The following is a 24031-nucleotide window of genomic DNA, read 5'->3' as shown; positions in this document are numbered from 1 at the left end:
TTTTTTTTCTCTCTCTCTCTCTCTCTCCCAAACACACACACAATAATGATAGTCCCCATATCTACAAAGCTTGACTCTCAGCATGCTCCTCTCTTTTTCTCTCTCTCTCTCTAACACTTACTCTCCACCCTGCCATCTCCATCTCTCTCCTCCTTTCGCCCCGCCATTTTTTTATGTCTGCATTATTTTAACCCATTAAGACCTGAGGCCGATTCTACAATGTCTTCTGAAAAACTTATGTTTCTATGTCAGTGGTGCTTAAACTTTTTCATGTCAAGGACATGATATGTAATTGGCCGCCGACCCCCCACCTCAAAATATTTTGTTCCAGGGACCCCCAGAAGCAAAGAAAAAAAAGTTCGCTTTAAAATAATATATATATTCAAAGGTTTGCACAAATTGTCACGATTTTTCAAAAATAGCAGGTATGCAAGCTTGTAGATCTGGGCTTGCATATGAGCTATGAGCTTGTATATCTGCTATTTTTGAAGAGCCAAAGAACAAAATAAATGTTTAGCTCAAATCTAAAACGACACGGACGCTTTCCCGGTTTTAACGGGTTAATCATTCAATCAAATCAGTCAATACTTTTATCATGGCGGCCGGCGGTGGGGGCTGCTATCTTGCTATCACTCTGTTGGGTAATTGCATTGTGACAGGGGATGATGGCGAGCGCAGAGCCTTTTCATTTGGCGCCGGGCGTTTATCGGGCCGAGCCATCACTCGCAGCGCGCCTGCCGCTGTCACTCCGCACTCGGCTCGCCGGGCCTGCCTGATGCCCTTCATATAACTTTGCAGCGAGACCGAGAGAGACAGGAGAGAGATCCCATTTGGGGTGTGTGTGGGGCGGGCGGGCGGGGGGGTGAGGCAAGCCGAGCAGTGAGAAGGCTTTGTGCTGTGCAGTGTGTCTGCGTGAGAGAGATGGAGATAGAGAGAGGGAGGGACAGTGAGAGATTCACATTCTTTATTCTTCTCTTTGCAGATTTTTTTTTTAATCAGTAAGTGTGTGTCAGGTTGTCAATGTGTGTTATGTGAACGAGCCAGTCTATCTGTGTGTGTGTGTGTGTGTGTGTGTGTGTGTGTGTGTGTGTGTGTGTGTGTGTGTGTGTGTGTGTGTGTGTGTGTGTGTGTGTGCGTGCGTGCGTGCGTGCGTGCGTGCGTGCGTGCGTGCGTGCGTGCGTGCGTGCGTGCGTGCGTGCGTGCAAGTATATGAGAGAGAGAGAGAGAGAGAGAGAGGTTACGTGTTTTGTTAATATGCACAAAACCCCTTTACAGGCAAATTCAGTCAATTCAGGTCTCAGTTGACATATTGAAAATACATGCAATCTACCAACTGTCAGTAAGTCCTGAAATGAACACGGGCACACACACACACACACACACACACACACACACACACACACACACGTCTCTCTCACTCACACACACACACACACACACACACACACGTCTCTCTCACACACACACACACACACACACACACCCACGTCTCCCTCACACACACAGTCCCCAAGGGGGGGGGCAAACAAGCTGAAAGAACAAGAGCCCAACCTGGCAACCTTGCCGGCCAGCCCTAAATAATTTCTTGTTGGCTAACAACATCATCATGCAGAACATTGATTGGAAGTTAAGTGGCTGAAGTTTGCATTCTTCAGAATGATCATTCATAGGACGAGATACAAGCTCGGACATTTTCTTAAATCTTTGTTTGAACTATTGAAGTTTTTTTTTAAAAATTGGTTCAGGGTGCTTTTATATTCATGTTTCATCAAATTTTAGGCATTTCTGGTGCTTTTTCTGCCTTTATTGATAGACAGGAAACAGGGAGAGAGAGAGACAGGGAGTGACGCGCAGCAAAGGTTGTCGGGATCGGTATTCGAACCCGCGGCGCGTTAGAGCCTACAGTATATGGACCGCTAGGCCAACGGGCGCACTACTGTTCCTCTTTGTAGCATTCACAGCAAGTAAGTAAGTCATCTGAATGTCAGTTGTGGTAAGTAACAAAGTACATTTACTCAAGTACTGTACTTCTGAGGTACTTTTACTTTACTTGAGTATTTACATTTTTCAATACTATATACTTCAAGTCCACTACATTCCAAAGTTAGTTACAGTACTAGTTTGCAGATTTACATACATTATTAATACAAAACATACATTAACCACTCGCACATAGCTGATCTAGCTGATGACAACGCGTCGCATCGCGACACGTTGTGAGGAGGATGAGAGAGAGAGAGAGAGAGAGAGAGAGAGAGAGAGAGAGAGAGAGAGAGAGAGAGAGAGAGAGAGAGAGAGAGAGAGCTGTGAAGGAAGGTTTCCATCTCAAGCCACCAATGTCACAACATGGTGTATTGACTGGCCAGAGATAAAACCAGGCTGACAGACACACAAAGACACACACACACACACACACACACACACACACACACACACACACACACACACAGATCGATGGGACACTGACGCCTAGATATGTGGAGGGGCTCTTAAGACCCTGGCTAACAACCCCTATAGCTGACAGTAGAGCCCTCTCTCTCTCTCTGTGTGTGTGTGTGTGTGTGTGTGTGTGTGTGTGTGTGTGTGTGTGTGTGTGTGTGTGTGTGTGTGTGTGTGTGTGTGTGTGTGTGTGTGCGTGCGTGTGTGTGCGTGAGCGCGCATCAGCGTGGGGTAGCTTCTAAGCCCTTACCTAACAGTCCATACTGTATTGACATGTCACTGCTAGTGTGTGTGTGTGTGTGTGTGTGTGTGTGTGTGTGTGTGTGTGTGTGTGTGTGTGTGTGTGTGTGTGTGTGTGTGTGTGTGTGTGTGTGTGTGTGTGTGTGTGTGTGTGTGTGTGTGTGTGTGTGTGTGTGTGTGTGTGTGTGTACGTGCGTGCGTGTGTGCGTGTGTACGATTGTTTTTGAAAATATTAAACTCAAATAATCATGCAGTATGCATAGTACTATCAAGATTATCTCACTATCAGTTCATACAAGGGCCACAAAATAAATCATAATTGATCAATAGGTACAGTATGGGTAATCTTTCCTCTCATGCAATAGTGTGTTATTTGATATGTGTAGGTTTCATATTTTGTAATAAGCCACAAAACAATGGACATAATTCACACAGCAGCACTTAACACAGTGTTAACCACTTCAAACCAATTCAATCCAGGAACTCGTCTGCGTTATTTTAGATTTCTTTGGCTATTTTTGAAAAATCATGAAACATTTGTCATTTGTCAAATGTTTTCTAAATCCTAACAGTTTTCTGAAAAACTCATGTTGCTATATATCAGTGGTGCTCAAACCTTTACTTGTCAAGGACCTCCAAAATTATATGTTTTTGGCCATCAAAATAGCCAAAGTCAGCTGCGTAATGAGGCAACAGTGGGCCCCGACGCGGGTGGTTACCGTGGGTCCTCAACCCCAATCACCAATTGGGTGGGTGGTGGGTCCCCCTCGTCACCCCCACCCCACTGTTTCACTTGCATGACGTGAGGAACTCATGAAAGCAACTGAAACAATATACAGAAAATGCTTCCTGCTTTGCATATTAGTCACAAGGAATATTTACTACAATTGTTTTGAAAATCAGTAACTGGGTTCAGTTGATTGATTGAATACTTTATTAACTCGAAAATGTGCTCCTCGGAGCACAGGTCTCCGCCAGTACTGTTCCTGATTAATCCTGTCTTACCTATTTATATTACATATTGTCATGTGTCACTTGACCAATGTTAGCTTGGCTGATGGAAGCTCACTTCAAAAAATATAAATGATTTTTTGAAGTGACACACCTATTTATAGGTTTCTATTTCGTCATGCGTCTCGCTAGCCAATCAAAGAACACCCTTTCAACATATTGTCACGTGTCACGTGAAGCTTGACCAATGTTAGCTTGGCGGACACACGGAAGGACGGAGACGAAAACATACTCTCCACCTCTGGCGGAGACAACAAGTTTGTTAACAGTACAGATAGTACAGTCAAAGGTTATGCTAAAAGGATTACACAAAAAGCCCTGGGGGCTTTTTTCCATTGTGGTCCATTGTAGTCAATTCATCAGTATTACATTATGATACATACAGTATCGGTAAAATACTTGTCAACATGCATTATGAATGGGGAGCGCATGAGCCAGTCAGTCTGTGTGTCTGTGTCTGTGTCTGTGTGTGTGTGTGTGTGTGTGTGTGTGTGTGTGTGTGTGTGTGTGTGTGTGTGTGTGTGTGTGTATCTTACTTACCATGAGCCCTGCAAGGCATGTCATACCTCCTCCTAACTCACACACAGCACCCCTGTGTAAGCAAGAAAGAGGGATGATCGAGGGAGAGAGAGAAAGAGAGAGAGAATGAAAGATGAGATTCACCTTGCTGAACCAAAATACACATACTGTTTAGCCCATGTAATGTATGGGCACAGACATATACATATTCACACACACACACACACACACACACACACACACACACACACACACACACACACACACACACACACACACACACACACACACACACACACACACACACACACACACACACACACACACACACACACACACACGCGCACAGAAATATCAATTCAGCTATCAACCTGGATACTGAACACAGAAAAGCACAAGCACAATCAGCAGGAAATCAGAGAAAACACACGCGCGCACACACACGCACGCACGCCCGGGGCTTGCACTCTCATTCAACCCCTCTCCTCTCCTCTCCTTTCATCTCCCTTCACCTCCATCTCTACCTCTGTCCCCTTTCATCCCTCCCTCCCTCCCTCTCTCCGTGTCTCTCTCTCTCTCTCCCTCCCTCCTTGCTGACCTTCACTGTGCTGCTCTGATCAATAGCCCTCTCTCGATCCCCTCCCGCCTCTTGAATGTAAAAAACAGGAAATCAAAGCCCGGGCGTTCTGCCTTGAGTGGAAATCAAAAGGTGGCTTCATGCCTCTCCACCCTCTGCTGCAGGGCAGGCCTTAGCAAAGCACATATCGGCATGGCATGGCACGGCAGAGCACAGCGCGCTACACAACACATCGCAGCCAGGGAAAGAGCAACACAGCTCGGCGCGATGTGCAATGGCACAGAGCAGCACCAGCAAGAGCACTGCTAGGAGGCTGGGCCAGGACAATGCTTGTTATAACGTAATTGAGAGCCAATCAGAAGAAGTCGCCAATTGGCTTCTGAACCTTTTTTTACGACCAGATAATTCAATCTTTCCGTTATTCTAAAGGGTCAATGTGATATTTCTATCCACTAGAGGGTGCTCGTGTTCACTAGTTCTACTAAAAACAACCATAATGCAACATTTGCATAAAGTAACCTGGAAATGTTTATAATAATACTGGAATTATTTTCCTCAATGCAAATGTACCATATGCATGAGCCTGTTTTGAAACATATACTCCTCATTTAAAATGTCAAGATATGGCTATAATGGCAGAATCCTGTTTGAGCGCCATTATAGCCAATTACTGTATGTCAAGGCCAAAAACACACATTTAAAACCTATCAACAACATGTAAAGACACAAAAAAAGACCCAAACCAGGATAAACATTGGAACATTCAGGAAAATCTGTGATTTTCCAATTCAAGTCAATGGAAGTGCTGTCAAACTCAGGGTTGTTTGTCAGACCTAGGGGTGTGGAGAGGTGGGGACCGGAGCTTAGTGAAGGGTGAATTGGATGGTGGTGTAACCACTTAAGTACTACATACTTTGTCGTATGACGACAAATGGCGCATACAGCCACACGTTCAAAACCGGTCGTGAATTTTACGCCCAAAATATGGACGCCAGGTTGAAAGTGATTAAGCCTTAGGTTTTAACGCAACATCTAAAATGAAAAGCGTAACATATTTGCAGGAAAAGTTTTAAACTCAAAAGACAGTACGGTTCTTATGAAACTTGAGCTCACCTGAACATGTGACGTTTCTTCAAGCAGTAATGAGCCATCACCTCTTCAGACGGCCACACACCTAGACACAAACAAAGATCCAAAGCAAATGATTAATGATTACTGTAAATCAACTGACAAATAAATGACAGACATTTACTGGTCTTCTTGACACATGGTTGTGGCTGTGGCTCAGGAGATAGAGATCGGCCGCTTGGGAACGGGAAGGCTCCTGGCTTGGTATCAATTTCTTTGGGGTTAAGTGAAGAAATGCTCACATATTGACCCGTCTAATTTGCATATGGGGCTCTAAAGAAAGTTGCCCACGTTTTTGCGAGGGGCATGGGGGCTTCATAGATGACATATGTGCTGAGAAATGAACCTCCGCTCTCCACGGTCACGGAAGTTCTGGAAATGAACCAGCTAAAATATCTTTGAGGTGGAAAGCTATAATGGGAGCATGTTTGAGGTTTCCAATGATGTGAGGATAGGTTCGTGCAAATCCAGTGGAGATTAGCGGTGCGACTAAAATACCACTATTTTCACGATAAATACTTGTAATGACCACACCTCTATAAGTTACCTCGCTATTTCCAGATATCTCCTGAGCCACTGCCCTTATCTACTTTAAAAACCTATCCAGTCCTTACTCCCCTTATTAACTATTGACCTTGTCGTTCATGGGCTACTCTTGAAAACTCCACTTTATTTGGTTGCCTAGCAACATAGCCAAATATGACTCTCTTCCCTGGCGCTGTGCCAAGCGGCAATGCAAGTGACACCGCCCTACAGTAAGTGTGTAGGGGCATCTCACAAAACTGGAAATCTCAGCGCAGGATATTTTAGTTAGCATATACTGTAACACCTGCATGGAAATGGCCGGGTACTCTAGATGTGTGCTCACAAAATTCTAGAGGTGTGAACCTTCACTGGCCTCATGATTTGACTCTGTTAAAGTTCACCCGTTAACAATTCGACTCGATTTTATGATGCATCTCAATTTACTTCGGTTCTGCTACAACACGTTACGTTGGGCACTGTAAAGCTTCTATTTTGTGATGTCACACACATAGCGGTTTTACACTCTCAGATAGTTAAATGAACACTGAGGATTTTACTGTGTACAGACAACCCCTGTTCTAGACAGCTAAAAACACAAACACTTTACAAGAGATATTTCATGTAGTGTATTCGCTGTTCTCAGTGTGTGCTTGTTTCTCCTGTGATTTCCACCTTGCCTGTGATCCAAGTGTCTGTCTGTCTGTCTGTTCTAAATCTCCCAAACACACTCTCAATGGGCACCGCCTATGCAAGTGTGTGTGTGTGTGTGTGTGTGTGTGTGTGTGTGTGTGTGTGTGTGTGTGTGTGTGTGTGTGTGTGTGTGTGTGTGTGTGTGTGTGTGTGAGAGAGAGAGAGAGAGAGAGAGAGACAGGGGTCCAGTGGGTGATAATCACAGCGTGCAGGCCTGTCTGGCTTATCACCTACTGTCAGCCCTTCTCCTTTTGCTGTATGTGCGCGCACAGACACACACACGCATGCAAAAATAGGCTGCAGCACTCTCTTTTGCATTTTCCTGAAACACACACACACACACACACACACACACACACACACACACACACACACACACACACACACACACACACACACACACACACACACACACACACACACACACACACACACACACACACACACACACACACGTGCACTGCACACAACTCTCTTGCCAGTAGAAGAAGTAAACACTCATTTGAATAAAACTTGAGCTTCAGCGTCTGGCTTTGAACAAGAGGTTTTTTTTGTCGCGTTTGTGTGTCCGCATGCGACCGCACATGCATGCATGCATGTGCTTGTGAGAAGCAAGGCAGAGAGACACTGAGAGATAGAGAGTGGATGAAACGGAATGGGGATACAGAAGGGGCTGTGGAGAGGGAGGGAAAGAGAGAGAGAGAGAGAGAGAGAGAGAGAGAGAGAGAGAGAGGGAGCACGGGAGAGGAGAGACAGATAGAAAGCGAGCGAGCGAGGTGGACAGCACAAAAACGAGGAGTGAGCGAGGTGGGGGGCACAGGAGGAGGGGGAAAAGGCAGTAGTCGATATAATAAGCAGCTTACAGCCAGTCTCTCTGCACCTCCCAGTGCAGACATCACCGCTCTCGTTCGCTTACCCTCCATCTCTCTCTCTCTCTCTCTCACCCTGCTCCGCTCCGCCAGGATTAGCTCAAGCAAGCTGGATTTAATAATGCCTATTGATAAAACGTCCGACTATTCCTATTCCCCATTAAAAAAAACAGGCCTGCTCTGCCTTGACCCAGCAAAACAGCAACACACACACACACACACACACACACACACACACACACACACACACACACACACACACACACACACACACACACACACACACACACACACACACACACACACACACACACACACACACACACACACAAGAATGACAGCCAGAGTGGCTCTGCATTTGGAGAGAAACATGCATATACCTCAAAAGTTTCAACTCGTCTCGTCTATGTAACTGTAATAACCACTGTTAATTGTCAATTAGTGCTCAAATGGTTTATAATGGTTTCTGCTATGGCTCTAATTCAAGCTAGGTCCTACTTTTAGTCTGCTGTTACCTTTTCCAGATATAGATTGGGACTGTTAGTTACTTCAATGTTGGTGGTGTGTGTAAAAAAAGAAGAAGGGTCTAATAACGTCATTGGCTTCCATGTGAATCTCAGTCTTCATGTGGCCAGTCTACGTCATATATCATCTATGATGTCAAGACTATGACATCACCAGACCATATATGAGCATAACTGTCGGATCTGTGGCTCTGGATAACCGGATCTCTGTATCTGTCAGTCCTTGTCCCTTTTATGCCCATATATGGAAATCACTGATGTCATCAGTGACATGAGGGTGATGACGTAGTGAACATCTTAATATAAGATATTTCAAATGCTATATTGAAATTGGCTAATGGGAGGGCGGGCCGGCGGACCTCTGACGTCACTCTGACACAGCCATAACCATACAAGGAGTTGCAGCTACGCCCAAATATGGAGTGTGTTTTCTAACCTCAATGTGTTGTCAAGGCATCAGCCGCAAACAAATCAGTCAGCTCCATATAAGGGCACAAAAAGGGGCATGCCCATATATGTGCATATACTGATGACATCAGCAATCTCCATATATGGGCATAAAAGGGACATGGACTGTCAGATTCAGTCAGAGAGCCGTTTGTCCAGAGCCACAGACCCAACACTATGACTCTAACATATCGATCGGATCGGCAGTATACAACGTATAGGTGTTAGGGACGCATAGCCCCCACAACTCTAGATGTGAGGGCCGCCCTCTTAGCCTCGCGTGGCCAGACAATATCACACGACACACTGCGTGGATATTAGTCTGGTCCCTATCAACGATAGATTTTTTCCCACGGGGCGGTTACAAAAAGATCCAAACGGACTCTATTGGTTAGACTTAAACCAATCAGAGCAGTGCTTCCTTGTACGAACCAATCAGAGCAGTGCTTCCTTGTTGATAAGCCCGCCCACATTTGAATACTGGGCCCTGGTTGGTCCCGCACAACCTCTGCGGGAGAGAAATAAATTCTCTATGGAGGGGGGCCAGACCTAATCTGCCGAGGGCTAAAGTGCATGCAATTTTGCAAAGGCAGATTCGTCTGGAACCAGGCTACCGCCCTCTAGCCGTACAAAGAATCACTCTCCTCCTATGTTTTAAACTTTCATACTGTACTTCATACTTTTATACTTGCTCAGATAATTTGGTACCATTCAGTCCAACGGTTTTCACGATGAGCAGTGGACACACAGAAAGACACACATACACACACTCTTCTAGACGGCTTGCCTCCCTAAGGTGTCATTCTGTAAAAGGATCATGTGAGAGTTGGACAGATAGCCTGTCATTCTAAGCCCAGTCAAAAGCATCACTACTACTATACAGTACATACCACCCTGCTGAGGGCCTGTCAATGAAGAACCTACAGTACACTTCTAGATACACACCCTCATATATGAGAGAGAGAGAGAGATGGGGATGGAGAAATAGAGAGAAAGAAATGGAGAGACATAGAGGGCGAGAGAGACAGAGGGGGTGAGAGACAGAGGGGGAGAGAGGGGGAGAGAGACATAGAGGGGGTGAGAGACAGAGGGGGAGAGAGACAGAGAGGGGGAGAGAGACAGAGACAGAGATTGAGAGGGAGGGAGGGAGGGAGTGCAGTAATAGTAATAAAGCTTTGTAAAGCATATGTGAATTTGATGGTTAATCCCTAAGTCCAATAACATTAACAGCACAGGGTGAGAGGAGTGTGTGTGTGTGTGTGTGTGTGTGTGTGTGTGTGTGTGTGTGTGTGTGTGTGTGTGTGTGTGTGTGTGTGTGTGTGTGCACGCGCGCGTGCGTGTTCGTGTGTGCGTGCATGATGCGTGCGTGCGTGCATGCATGCACATGTGAGTATCTGATAAACATGGGCGTGCAGGTATACAGTATGCGCTGTTGTAAGTAAGTGGGACCCATTTGTGTGCATACATCTATGTGTGTGTGTGTGTGTGTGTGTGTGTGTGTGTGTGTGTGTGTGTGTGTGTGTGTGTGTGTGTGTGTGTGTGTGTGTGTGTGTGTGTGTGTGTGTGTGTGTGTGTGTGTGTGTGAATGTGTGATAACAAACGCATATGTGCCGATTTAGAGTGTGTGAGTGTGGGTTGGTGGATGTGCGTGTGTGTGTATGTATGTGTGTGCATGCATGTGTGTGTGGTTCAGGTCGAGGTGCACTGAAGGAAATGAACGGATCAGGAGAAGAGAGCAGATTACTCTTCCTAAGGATAATGAAATTATTTCTCACCTTCAATTACTAGATGAGGCAGGAAAGCAGCAGTGTGTGTGTGTGTGTGTGTGTGTGTGTGTGTGTGTGTGTGTGTGTGTGTGTGTGTGTGTGTGTGTGTGTGTGTGTGTGTGTGTGTGTGTGTGTGTGTGTGTGTGTGGTTAGGCTCAAAATAGAGCTAGTGTACTGTACTGTACTGTACATGGGAAGCCTCATCATGAAAAACACATTTATCCAGTGATTATCAAACCTCAGTCAGTCAGGGATACTCAAATAGTGGAACCTGTGGGCCACATTACAAAAATGGCAAGGGGCCAGGGGCCAGTTGATAAAATGACAACATTAAAGGGACAATCAATTAATCACCCCATGGAGACTTGAATTCATGGATATTGTCAATGTTTAGTTTTTGTCGCATTCCTAAGCCAATAATTTGATGATTCCAGTAGAAGACACAATTGTCTCTCCTACCGGAAACCGCTGCCGGTCATCAAATTATTGTCTTAGGAATACGACAAAAAAAATGTTTTTACTTTATTTTTCATTTTGTTTATTATTTTTATTTTTGATTGATTGAATACTTTATTTAGAAGTTTGCGGCAAAAAAGCACAGTTCAAACACAAGGTCAACTAAATAGGATTTATTTTTATTTTGTTTATTATTTTTATTTTTGATTGATTGATTGAATACTTTATTTAGAAGTTTGCAGCAAAAAGGACAGTTCAAATACGAGGTAAACTAAATAGGCCTGTTTCAATTGGGGTCCTTTGTACTCAATTCATAGTGATATTAAATGACAGACCTTATTTATTATTTATTTATTTTTTTGTAATGATTGATTGGTGGGCCAGTCAAAATTGTGCCGTGGGCCGGAACTGGCCCGCGGGCCTGAGTTTGAGTATCTGGTCAATATGAGTGGAATGAAAACACAAATGAAACTCAGAAGCTTTACCTGACAGTAATCAGATAGATAGAACAGAGGATGGAGGGATGGATGGAGGAGGAAAAGGAAAACGAGAGACAGAAAGAGAGAGAGAGAGAGGGGGGCTTAGGAGGAGGGTATGAGAAAGAAGAGGCTGGGCACATGAGGGTAGGAGAAAAGGAGGATGGAGAAGGCAGAGAGAGAGAGTGAATGGCAGGGGAGGGGAAGGAGGAGGAGTAGATGGAGTGAGACTTTAAACGAGGACATATGTGAGAGAGAGAGAGAGAGAGAGAGAGAGAGAGAGAGAGAGAGAGAGAGAGAGAGAGAGAGAGAGAGGAGAAAAGCACAAAAAAACTGAAGCAGCGATGGGAAGAGGTGAAGGGAGGCATGCACCAAGAGAATGAGAGAGAGAGAGACAGAGAGAGAGAGGTGTCAAGATGAGGTTAAGTGGGGTGTGATGTTGCATGCGGGCGGGCGGGCACGCATGCACACACACACACACACACACACACACACACACACACACGCTTGCGCTCGCACACACACACACGCTCGCACACACACACACACACACACACACACACTTCTCGCCCGATTGTACACATATCTATCTACTGAATCTCTCTCTTTGAATATTATACTATACATACATAGGCCAAGACCAACAGTCTCTATCTGTCTATCTACCCGTCTGTCTTACATTCTTTCTCTCAACCTCTCTCCCACCAACCCAATCTCACACGACTTAGTATACATTGCACGGAGGTGTCATTCCGTGCATAGACAACTGAAAAACACTGAAAATCCGCGCATAGCCGCCTCGCATCTCCCCCATTGTGACTAAACCATTTCGGCGACGCAAAGTCTGAAGGGAACTGGAGCCACGTGAGGGGCCACCGAGTGAGCTAAAGCAAACGAGTTGCCGTCCCGAACGTTGCAACGTTTCCTTAAGCCTACTCAGCACCGTTTGAGTTCGTAAATCGTAAATTTTGTTGTGCTCTGCTTCCGGGTTTTTCCGGGTTACGCCCACCGTGGGACTCGCCGTACATATGCACAGATTTTCGGGTTTTCTAGGCGACGGTTTTCTAGGAATGACGTGCACTGGGTCCGTGCAATGTATACTACATTCTGTGAGATCAGGCTGCTCCCACACTCTTTGGCCCAGCGCGCGTGCGTGCGTGTGTGCGTGTGTGTGTGTGTGTGTGTGTGCGTGCACATGCGTGCACGTATGCGTGGGTGCGTGCCTGTGTAGGTGTGTGTGTGCGTGCGCGCGTGTGTGTGTGTGTGTGTGTGTGTGTACAATACACGTGGTAGCTGTCTTCGGCGGTGATCTGTTTCCCACATTAAGCGAAGGCTTCAGATAATTCCTAAGCCTCCTCCATGGTCGATCCAATAAGGGATAAGGCCCTCGGCTGGCCATGATCAACTGACAATCTGTCCTCTCACACGCCTACTTTAGCCGAGGCCCGGATTACTGCCCACCAGCACACTGCACACAACACCGCCATGCTGCGATGTGTGCATGCATGGGGAAGGCCGTACGTGTGGAAGGTGCACATGAGAAAGGATGTGGAGGGAGAGAGGGTTGCGTGTATATGTGTGTGGGGGGGTAGAGGGGTTTCCGCATTCGATCCATGTCAAAATCCTTGCGTACAAGCAGTGGTGGGAAAAGTACTCAAATGTTTTACTTAAGTAAAAGTATCAATACCACAACCTAGAAATACTTAGTTACAAGTAAAACTCTGGTATTCAAATTTTACTTGAGTAAAAGTACAAAAGTGTCAAATATACTTGAAGTACCAAAAGTGAAAGTACTCATTATGCAAAATGTCCTATTTCACAAGTTTCTATTTCTTTTGAAAATAGAAGATCTACAAGCTCACAACGCGTCACCTGGCTTAAATTGGAAATACTCCAGTAAAGTAAAGATACCTCAATTTGTACTTAAGTACAATACACCTGACACAAGTTTAGATTAGACTTTCAGGCTATATACTGTAAAATGTTATGTTTATGAACTTTTTCTGTATTGAAAAGTATCGTTTCTGGCACTATTTAGGCACGGACACCGTTTTAAAAACACCGGTTTAGCACCGGTATTAGATCAAACCCAAAATGATATGATACCCAACCAACCCTAAATAAAACATGATTTTGACTAATCAATAATGCAATATAACTACATGTGCATTGGTTGGACGTGGTTTGGTCTACATATTCTTCCATTGAGATTTTTTTTTCGGTTAGGCTATAGAAAACTAATTAAAGCTAGGGTAAGTGATATTTTTTGGTTAAAACAAAAACAGTTTTGTTAAAAAGTTAAAGCTCTATATATTCTGATAGTAATCATTGCTATAAAGTAGTTGTTGTTCAATAACAGGGGTCTCCCTGTCTCTCCAGCTCTTTAATAAACACAATGTCAGCAAATCAGGAGAGAGTAGCCATTTATCAGCATCATTTTCAGTAGTATTTCAGTTCCAATTTTGTCAGCTCATTTCTTTGTGACTTCATTTTTCTTCAAATAAAATAATTGCTATAGTGTGTTCACTATGTGTCACAAGCTCACAACAACACGTCGTGATTGTGAGCTTGTGAGCTCATATTGTGAGGTTCTGGATCTGCTATTTTTGACGTACGATCATAAATTAAGCATTATATGGCCTCTACTGTACATCTTCCACCCGAGAAGACACGTACCATGTGATAGACATCTACATTCTGGTCACCAGAGTCTGCCAGGGAGACACTCCTTTTTCCATCGCAATAGACTAATTTTAACACACACAGAAACACATGCATGTGCATGAACACTCTCTCTCTCACACACACACACACACACACACACACACACACACACACACACACACACACACACACACACACACACACACACACACACACACACACACACACACACACACACACACACACACACACACACACACACACACAGTGCAGGGCTCTGATAAGCGTGGCCCCTCTCTTTCTCTCTCTGAGTAAACATGGTTTTGGATTAGGCGTCTTATAATGAGAGCGGGGGTCTATCTACGCGCCATGCCTGCATTGTGGCCCCCCGCTCCTCTCCGAGGGGGCCGGGACCAATCTTTACTCTGCTATTTATCCCCCCTCCTCTGATAGCTTACTTATCTGCTACAAAATGCCAGGGCTGACTGTCTGTCTGTCTGTCTGTCTGTCTGTCTGTCTGTTTGACTGCTTGCATGTCTGTCTTTCTGCTTGCCAGTGGGACTCTGGTCGGTCTGTCTGTCTGTCTGACTGTGTGTCTGTCTGCCTCCCTGCCCGCCCACTCACAAACCTGTCGGTCTCCATGTCAGCTTGAATCCCATGTGTATGAGGAGGGGGTATATATATCTGGATGTGGGGTGGTGGGAAGGGGCGAAGAAAATGACAGAGGATGGAACTGACGAGACGAGACGAGACGGGGGGGGGGGGTGGTCAGGGAGGTAGAAGGGAGGGATGGATGAGGGACAAAAGAGGAGAGGGTCATATGGAAGGGCAGAGAGACAGAATAGGGGGCTAAAAGAGAAACCGTGATAAAGAGAGTGGGGGGGGGTGATCGATCAAGGGAGAGAACTAAGAGTCAGAAGAGAGAGAGAGAGAGTTTGATGTGTGTCTAATAGACATATCAGCCTGCGGTGCGGGGCTTAGCCTGAAGATGAGGGCTTTGCAGGACTTCATTCATTGATTAGCATAGGGAGAGTGGCACGGGCTTGTGACAACCTGAGATTATGCCACGCACGCATCTCTCACACACACACACACACACACACACACACACACACACACACACACACACACACACACACACACACACACACACACACACACACACACACACACACACACACACACACACACACACACACACACACACACACACACACACAGATCATAGATTGCCCGAGCTAGATTGCATCTCTATCTCTCTGTCTCTCCTTCCGTGGAAAGGCAAGGATGTGAAATTACAGGGTGTCACCTGCAGCTGACTATCTAGCTGGCTGAATGTTAATGCAAATAAATAAACAATTAGGGACCGGAAGGGAGAGAAGAGAGATAGACAGAAAGGGTTGGGGGGGGGTGAAAGAGAGAGAGGGTAGCAATGCTCAGACATTAAAGAAGGATTGACAGGGCAAGGGCAGAAAGAGAGCAGGGTGGAGAGATGAGACGGGGTAGGAGAGAGAGAGGCATGAAGGTTAAAGGGGGGAGAAGGAAGAGAAGAGGGGTGAAATGTAAGTGGCTGATGAGAGGTTCCCATTTGTCAAAATGAAAAAAAAAAGACCACAGCAAACAAAAAAGGATGGCTGCCTGCCATCATCCTACTTTTTAATAGTGGTACAGTACATCATGCAAACATACAAGTGATAGAACAAAACTACTGCTGAGTGTGTGTGTGTGAGTGTAATAAAGTATTGGATTGTATTCTATACAGTATAGGGATGCACAGATATATCGGCAATATCAGCCTTAAGAATGCAATATCGATATTGAACCGATATTTGTTTTAGCTCTTGCTCATTTGATTTTCCTACTTTGTCTCATCTGTTTATGAAAGTAGGTAGCTGATATATTGCACTTTTACTTTAGCGCTAGGTATACTCTTGGTTGCTTGTTTTAGAAGAGAATGCACTTAATGCTTCTGGTGATTAGTGGTTTCGTTCCCTACCTATGTTGAATGCACTTATTGTAAGTCTTTCAAAATGTTCAACAAGTTGGAAATATGTTAAAATAAAATACTACATAATTGTTTGAACTAATATGTGCATCAATAGGCCTAATAAACAAACAAGCGAACCCTGGGGGACAGATCCTTCAGTGTGGCAGCCCCCACCGTGTGGAACTCACCATGCTCCAACACTGGACTCTTTTAAGGCTGCCTTGAAAAGACATCTATTCTCTCAGGCTTATGGCAAATAGTTGTTTGTTGTTTTGTTTTGGTTGTTTGTTTGTTGGTTGTTCATTGCTTTTGATGCAAAGCGTCCTTATGGGTTCATGAAAGGCACTATATAAATTCAAGCTATTATTATTATTATCATTATTATTCATACATCAGGTAATTAGAATACAGTTAAGCTATGACAAGTGTAAGGTAAACCCTACTGGAAACTTGTACTGCAATATCAGCACACACACACACACACACACACACACACACACACACACACACACACACACACACACACACACACACACACACACACACACACACACACACACACACACACACACACACACACACACACACACACACACACACACACACACACACACACACACACACACACACACACGCCTGCCAGAGGCACCATTTTGTTTGGTCAACTCCATTTACCCATGCCTTTCCATGCACACACATACATGGACACAGATACTCGCACGCCTCCACACACTTGAATTGCCTTGGTGGTTGTGTAGTGTTAGCCTGGTAAACCCTCCCTCCGGAAATCTCGGGTTTACCAGGCTAGTGTAGTTTTGCCAGGGTTTGACTCTATTTGTTGACAATATTCCCTCTGCCTCCCTCACACCAGACAAGATCAATTGTCCAGATGAAAACAAGTGGAATTGGATTTCTCAACTAGAGGTGTGGTTATGGATGCATTGGTTTCACCTCCCATGGCTACAGTGTCTATTATGTGTGGGGCGACAGGCGACCTATACCATAATCTGGTCTATACCCTAATCTGTATCGGCCTCTATTCCTCTGACACTGTCATCTAGACTCTGTGTGTGTGTGTGTGTGTGTGTGTGTGTGTGTGTGTGTGTGTGTGTGTGTGTGCGTGTGCGTGTGCGTGCGTGCGTGCATGACTGCGCGCGTGCGTGACTGCGTGTGCGTGCGTGACTGCGTGTGTGCGTGGCTGTGTGCGTGCGTTTGTGTGTTTGTGCGTGTGTGTTTGTGTGCAAGGAGAGATATAGACAGGGGTGACAGCAGACAACCAGTTTGACAACCACAGCTAATCTTGCAAACTGCTGGACTGATCAACACCAAACCTTGTACGCATGCTGCCACAAAAGTGGCAATATAAAAGTACCTCCACTAAAAAAACATGTTTTTACACACACATACTTTTTTAGAATTATTTAACTTACGGTACATTTTATATCTGAAGTCAAACAGGCTGTGATGCTTGCCCACATTTAGAGTCATACGTCATAGACGACTGACATCATAAATGACTGGTGTCACAGGCTGGCCACATGCACATTCGAGCTACAACGTTCCCATGTGGATCCTGAGATCCACATCTAGAGATCCACATGATTCGAGTATTGGTTAATCACCTTCAATGCAAGTTTGACGGAAAAAAGATAATAAAAAAAAATACAAAGGTCTCCACCTTTGCAGTCATTTTCTTCTCCTACTCCCAGTACTTCTCCTTTACAAACATCTGTTTCCTGGAGTCATCTTCTGTAACTGTCCATTCCTTTGCCCAAAGCATCTCTTTGTTTCCACATTCATTCCTGATGGAGATCAACTGGTCATAGAAGTTTCTATTCTTAGAGACCTTCTCCTTTGCAGCCATGTCTGCCCTGGCACAGTTCAGTTGGTAGTCTCTAATTTCCTTTATAATGCTGCTTAGTTCCTGCTGGTGGGTATCACTGAGCACATTCATGTGATCCGTCTCTCATCATTCAGATGGGAGAGAAATCTCCTTGAGTTGACTGTCTAGAATTTCCATTTGTTCTGTTATAGTTTCCATTCGTTCCGTTTCATTAACTGGAACTTGTTCTCTGTCGTCGTCGTCATCTGGGGTGTAATTTTTGCAATTGGTAGTCATGGCTTCCAGTTCCCACCTGATGTCGTGTGGTAGCCCTGACTTCTCCAGACTGTACCCAATAACTACTAGCTTGCATAATGTCTTCAGACTAGGACTTAGGTCTAGGATGTACAGGTCAGACAACTTGGCGTCATCTCCATGGTCTTCAACAGCCCTGGGAACGGATGTGTATCGGTATCCTCCAAAGAGGATGGTCCGATCTCCCACTATGCAACAGCCCATCATATACATCCATGAGCATGGGCCTTTCCCCTTGTACTCAACCTTCCGCCAGGAGGAGGTCTCGGGATTGAATTTCCACAGATCGTTGAAGGTCTTGACCAGTTGCCAATTTTTGCCACCAAATATGTACAGCTCTTCATTGTAAGCAAAGGCTGAATGTAATGCACGCCCTTCTGGAATAACCTGTGCAGAAGGCGTGCTCAGCCAGCAGTTGGTGTCTGTGTCAAACACTCTGATGTTGTTGTCCTGGTCCCCATGGCCGCCAAACACAAACATCCTTGTCCCAATGATGGTGGCAGAGTGATAGAATGAAACTGGCGCTGGAGTGCCTCTGGTGTTGATTAAAGTCCAGATCATTGTGGTGGTGTCCAACTTGTAGATGTCATTCGTGCATCCAGTCAGCTGGTCGGTATATCCTCCAAAAATATACATAGCCTTCCCCAAGACACAGGCCGAGTGGCCAAACCTCACCACTGGAACACACCCAGAAACCATGGTCTTGAACCACCTGTGGGTGTTGACGTCAAATGCATAAAGTACATTAGTGTACTCACTTGTGTAAGTACTTCCCCCCCAGATGTAGATGATGTCTTCTATCAGCACAGCGGTGTGGCTGTGGCGCCTGGAGGGAACCTCAAGAAGCTCCCCACTTTCAGTTGTTACTGCAGGCAACTTCGTCCAGCGCAAAGACACTGTGTTGAAGACGTACACGTCGATCCTCTTAGTGCTGGTCTCCCCGTCACAGCCTCCAAACGAGTACACCTTGTGCCCCACTGCCACAGCAGCATGATCGTAGTCTCTCTCTGGTCCTCCTTTCAAATGCAGCGTCCAGCGCAACATATCACACAGCGGCACCAGAATGCATAGAATTCTATTCACGGAGCCTCACTCTGTAAAAGAATGGAGTCCTGTTGCGCCAGCTACCTCTTATATTGCTACATTGGCACAGATGTCACACAAAGCTGGGCCAATCCGCCATGGGTTGTGTTGGCTTTCAGGGAAGGCGTAAAACAGTTATGCCCATCAAGTAAATTAAGATAATTAAGAATTGAGATAAGTATTAAGTACCAATTACAGTTGCACTAGGTGTGACATTACTCCATGCAGGTGCGTGTGCAGATCTATAGACATTTGGGGGTTTGGACATAAATATTCAACTTATTGTTAACACATTGACTGCCACGGACGTAATATTACGTCATCTTTAATCCACCGCTTGACCGGCAATGACGTAATATTACGTCACCTGGAGCTTTTAGTGATTACGCTAGAGGGCGCTCTTCGCCAACCTATGAATGATGCCTTGACTTCGAAAGAAGGGTACACCCGTTAATGACGTCATCTAAAACATTTTCACCCCGTCCACTACAATGTTATCACATTTATGAAAATGCATTTATCTCTGATTTCTTTTCCCAGATTGTGTTTTTATAATGAGCTATATTCAACTGCCGATAACTACAGAACGACGATCGCGGTTACAATTTTTTTTTCCGGTGGACAGAAGAGAGACTCTTCTTTCCACCGAGACATCGTTTGTTTACATCCGCATTGATCGAAAAATTATGTGGATCATCAAAATAAGGTAAAACCGCTGGCAGTGGTGGATGAATTAATTAATTAATACCTGACAATGAATGTGTTAATGGGGGAAAAAGGTTTTTCTGGTTTCTGTTCCATGAACCGGTTCGGAATGCCACAAAAACATATGTGTACACACACACACACACACACACACACACACACACATTACACCACACTCGCCCACCTTTCAGAGCCCCTTGTACCTATTCCATTTCAAATGTCACTTACTTCACATGAGCTTCTCAGCAGAGGGACAGGATCCCTCTCTCTGTCTCGCTCTCTCCCTCTCTCTGACTGTCTCTATCTCTGTCTCTCTCTCTCTCTCTGTCTGTCTGTCTGTCTGTCTCTCTCTCCACCTCTCTCCATTTACCTGCTTCTGGCACACAGGGAATTAAGTGGTATTATGGGGGAAGGCTCCTTGCTGAGCTCAACTGCATTACAAAAAACAGGTTATTTACCCTGAGAGCATGACAGAGAGAGAGAAGGTGTGTGTGTGTGTGTGTGTGTGTGTGTGTGTGTGTGTGTGTGTGTGTGTGTGAGAGAGAGAGAGAGAGAGAGAGAAATATTGAGAGAGAGATATTGAGAGATCATGGGAGAACGATAGAGAAAAAGAGAGAGAGAAAGAGAGAGGACTTAAGTGAATTGTCGACTCGAACGCCCTAATCACAGTGAAAGCTCCGAACAAAGACAGGCCTCTGGAAGCCAATGGAGTTCACCTGAGGGGGAACCGAAAGCCATTTGGCCATATCTTTCTCTCTCCCTAACCCTCTCACTCATCTCTCTCTCTCTCTACCCCTAACACCCTCACTCATCTCTTTCTCAAAGTCTCTCTCTGTCTTAGTAAGGCTGTTAAGCAAACCAATTGTGCATTTTATGATAGAAGCATGAAACTTTCAGGATATCATCTACATATCCCAAGGTTTGATTTCAGACGTGGAAGCACTTTCAGATTGACCTCTGGTGACCTTGAGCGGTCATTGACCTCAGAATTGCATTTTTGCCACTTTTTGCCCCATTATTCTCCATTACAATAATATATGTGCTTGTTAAAATTACTTTTTTGTTCTAATAAATGAAAAATGAAACCTAATAGTCACTCTACAGAAATGGTGGTTACTACTATTATGATAGTTCTGTTATGACATTGTTATGACATTCAAAACATCTAGGAGAGAGAGAGCAGCAGTAAAATATAGAAAAACAACATTGGTAAGAAAGTGCTAATGCATTCAAAGTGCAATATAGGTACAATGCTATTCAAAGGTGCTATTCATCTCATTTTGGTTTTGGGGGCAGTATATGGTGAGCGTTCAGGGTTCTGATGGTTTGGGGGAAGAACATTTTGGACCGCGTGCTGGTGCTTGTCCCGATAATCTTAAACCTCTTACCAGATGGTAGGAGTTCAAGGATATGGTGGGAGATAATATGTTACTATTTCTGTCAGAAACCTGTCTACCAGTGACATCGATGGGGAATCCAAGCTAATATAAACGGCAGGCTTTATATTCCTGGAAAGTTTGCATGCTATAATAGAAGCCATTGTTCTCGCATTAATAAAAAGTGAAATGAAAGAATTGACACTGGTAAGCAACTGTCCACAGCCCTCCACTGAGACACAGACAAAAATGGTACCATAATGAGCATGAGTGAGTACACTTAGAATCATAATCTCACACTCAATGGTCTTTTTCACTCTCTTCATCATCTCTCTCCTTATTCCCTCCAGCCTCCTCATCTTTGTTGTCTTCATCTTAGACCATGGCAAAATTCAGACTTCTGCTTCAGTAATGCTGCTCAAGTGGTCAGACATGAGGTCGGGGGGTACTTAGGGATTAAGGGTCTTGCTTATATACAGTACACCCGACACATTGTCAAGGCTGGGAATCGAACTTGGGACCATCTGTTTCCCAGGTGGCCTCTCTACTCATTCAGCTATGGCCCTCCTTCTTGTGAATGGGCTGTAGACCTCACCTCTTTCACAATTACATACATAGTCAGTCTTACAGAATGGTATCTGCAGTTTATTTCGCTGCGTGCCTTCAATGCTCTGTAGCTGCAGCTGGAGCCATTGCCAGGGAGTAAACAGCGGGCATGACAGCCCCTCCTTTAGCAACCTCCCACCCGAATGTAGTGATGTCTCTTTCTTCTGCAAGTGGCTCGCTCTGATCTGCAGCCTTCCACAACATGACCTGCAGATGAACATGCAGTATACTGTGTGCAGAATCATATTCGTATGTCAATATAATGCGAAGAAGAACTCTGCACTGGTATCTTTTAGGTCACTGTGCGTGGCATCAAGTTCCCCAAGCACTGTATTGAGACTTGTCATTTCTACAAGTACTTTAAGCATATACCTGGCCCTTCTCACAGGATAGGAGACAGTATCACATCCTAACAGGTTCTTGGAGGAGGACAACCACAAGCATCCGATAAGCACAGTGTATTTTGTCCAGGATTTACCATTGAGAATGAAGCCACCGCAAGCAATGCTTTTATCCCAGAAATGTTCATCAATGTTCCACTGCAACCAAGGAATGACATCAGAGTGCCAGTAGGCATCATGCCGGGATGGATGATGGTAAATGGACTGCATTTAAATAGCGCCTATAGTCTTCCTGACTCTTCAAAGAACTTTACAATGTACTTCATATTCACCCATACATTCACACACCGATGGTAGAGGAAACATACAATACCCTTACCTGCTCATTGGGATCAGTGTCTTGCTAAAAGACAGGAGGAGCCAGGGATGGAACCTGGAACCTTCGGATTCCAAGAGGCTGCTCTACCTTATGAGCCACTGCCACCCCGCATGATGCCAGACTTATATCGCACTTCCAGTCACTCAAATGGGTTATACATGTCATGACATAGAGCTTGAGGTCCAGTGTGGGGTTCATACTTAATGGCAAAGATCTTCAGTGATTTTTCAAGGTGTACAAGGGTTGTGAGCACAGGATCCGGGTGAGAAGGTGGAGAATCGATACATGGACACGCATCCAGATAAACTGCTTTTTTTTTTGGCAAGAGATTTCTGGTCTTTCATACTTTCAAAAATAGACTTAGTCTCTTAGAGCACCTTTCTAAATTGGCTACAAGCTAAAACATGACTATTTCCTGGTTTGGGGCCTATTTATTACATACTTTATGCAAATTGTGCAAATGAGGAAAGGTTGCATGACTTCACCATGATAATAGATGAATTTCTGGCCATCACAAACATGGACTTTGACTCTTAAGTCACCTTATAAATGAACTGGATGCAAAATGTTAGTCATTTCCAGGTAATTAGCTCATTAAGCGATTCATTTGCTGATTATGCCTTATTACTCAAATTGCCCAATATGCGACTTTTAGGAATCAAGCTTAAACTCATCTGCTAAGCCTTTAGATGACATTTTAATCATAAAGGTTTACAGAAAACAACATTTCTGGGTTTAACATGGGCCTTATGGGGGTTTCCAACATGGTTTGACAGCCCGAAATGTGTTCAGCCTCTGACAAGTTTCAGAGGTCAATTCAGAAATGCTTCCACGTCTGAAAACAAACTTCATGATATAAAAACACTGTAGGAAGTGTCATGCTTCTTTCATAAAATGCACAATACCTTCCATATGAGATCTGCCCCCTGAACGCTCACCATATACTGCCCCCAAAACCAAAACCAACATGAGATGAATAGCACCTTTGTATAGCATTGTACCTATATTGCACTTTGAATGCATTAGCACTTTCTTACCAATGTTTTTTGTCTTTATTTTGCTGCTGCTCTCTCACTAATAGATGTT

The 24031-nt window shown here is 44.7% G+C and overlaps 2 protein-coding genes across 2 annotated transcripts in view; both read right to left on the bottom strand.

The window, feature by feature from the left end:
• camkmt (calmodulin-lysine N-methyltransferase) overlaps positions 1–24031 on the bottom strand; it is a 119074-nt gene that overhangs the window by 32660 nt on the left and 62383 nt on the right. The window contains exons 4-5 of the mRNA XM_084076597.1: positions 5900–5960; positions 4231–4282 (exon numbers count right to left, since the gene is read on the bottom strand). Coding sequence (XP_083932723.1) covers positions 4231–4282; positions 5900–5960 — 113 coding nt within the window. The remainder of the gene's footprint in view (positions 1–4230; positions 4283–5899; positions 5961–24031) is intronic.
• Positions 18288–19499, bottom strand: LOC311058086 (kelch domain-containing protein 3-like; the record flags this gene model as incomplete). Its single annotated transcript, XM_084075393.1, has 1 exon — positions 18288–19499. One exon carries the CDS (start codon positions 19497–19499, stop codon positions 18288–18290), a length of 1212 nt encoding a protein of 403 aa, XP_083931519.1.

The sequence above is a fragment of the Gymnoscopelus microlampas genome, assembly GCF_963454915.1.
Source record: "Gymnoscopelus microlampas genome assembly, chromosome: 13".
Lineage (NCBI taxonomy): Eukaryota > Metazoa > Chordata > Actinopteri > Myctophiformes > Myctophidae > Gymnoscopelus > Gymnoscopelus microlampas.
The sequence above is the reverse complement of the archived record's forward strand: the minus strand, read 5'-3'. Positions and strand labels throughout refer to the sequence as shown.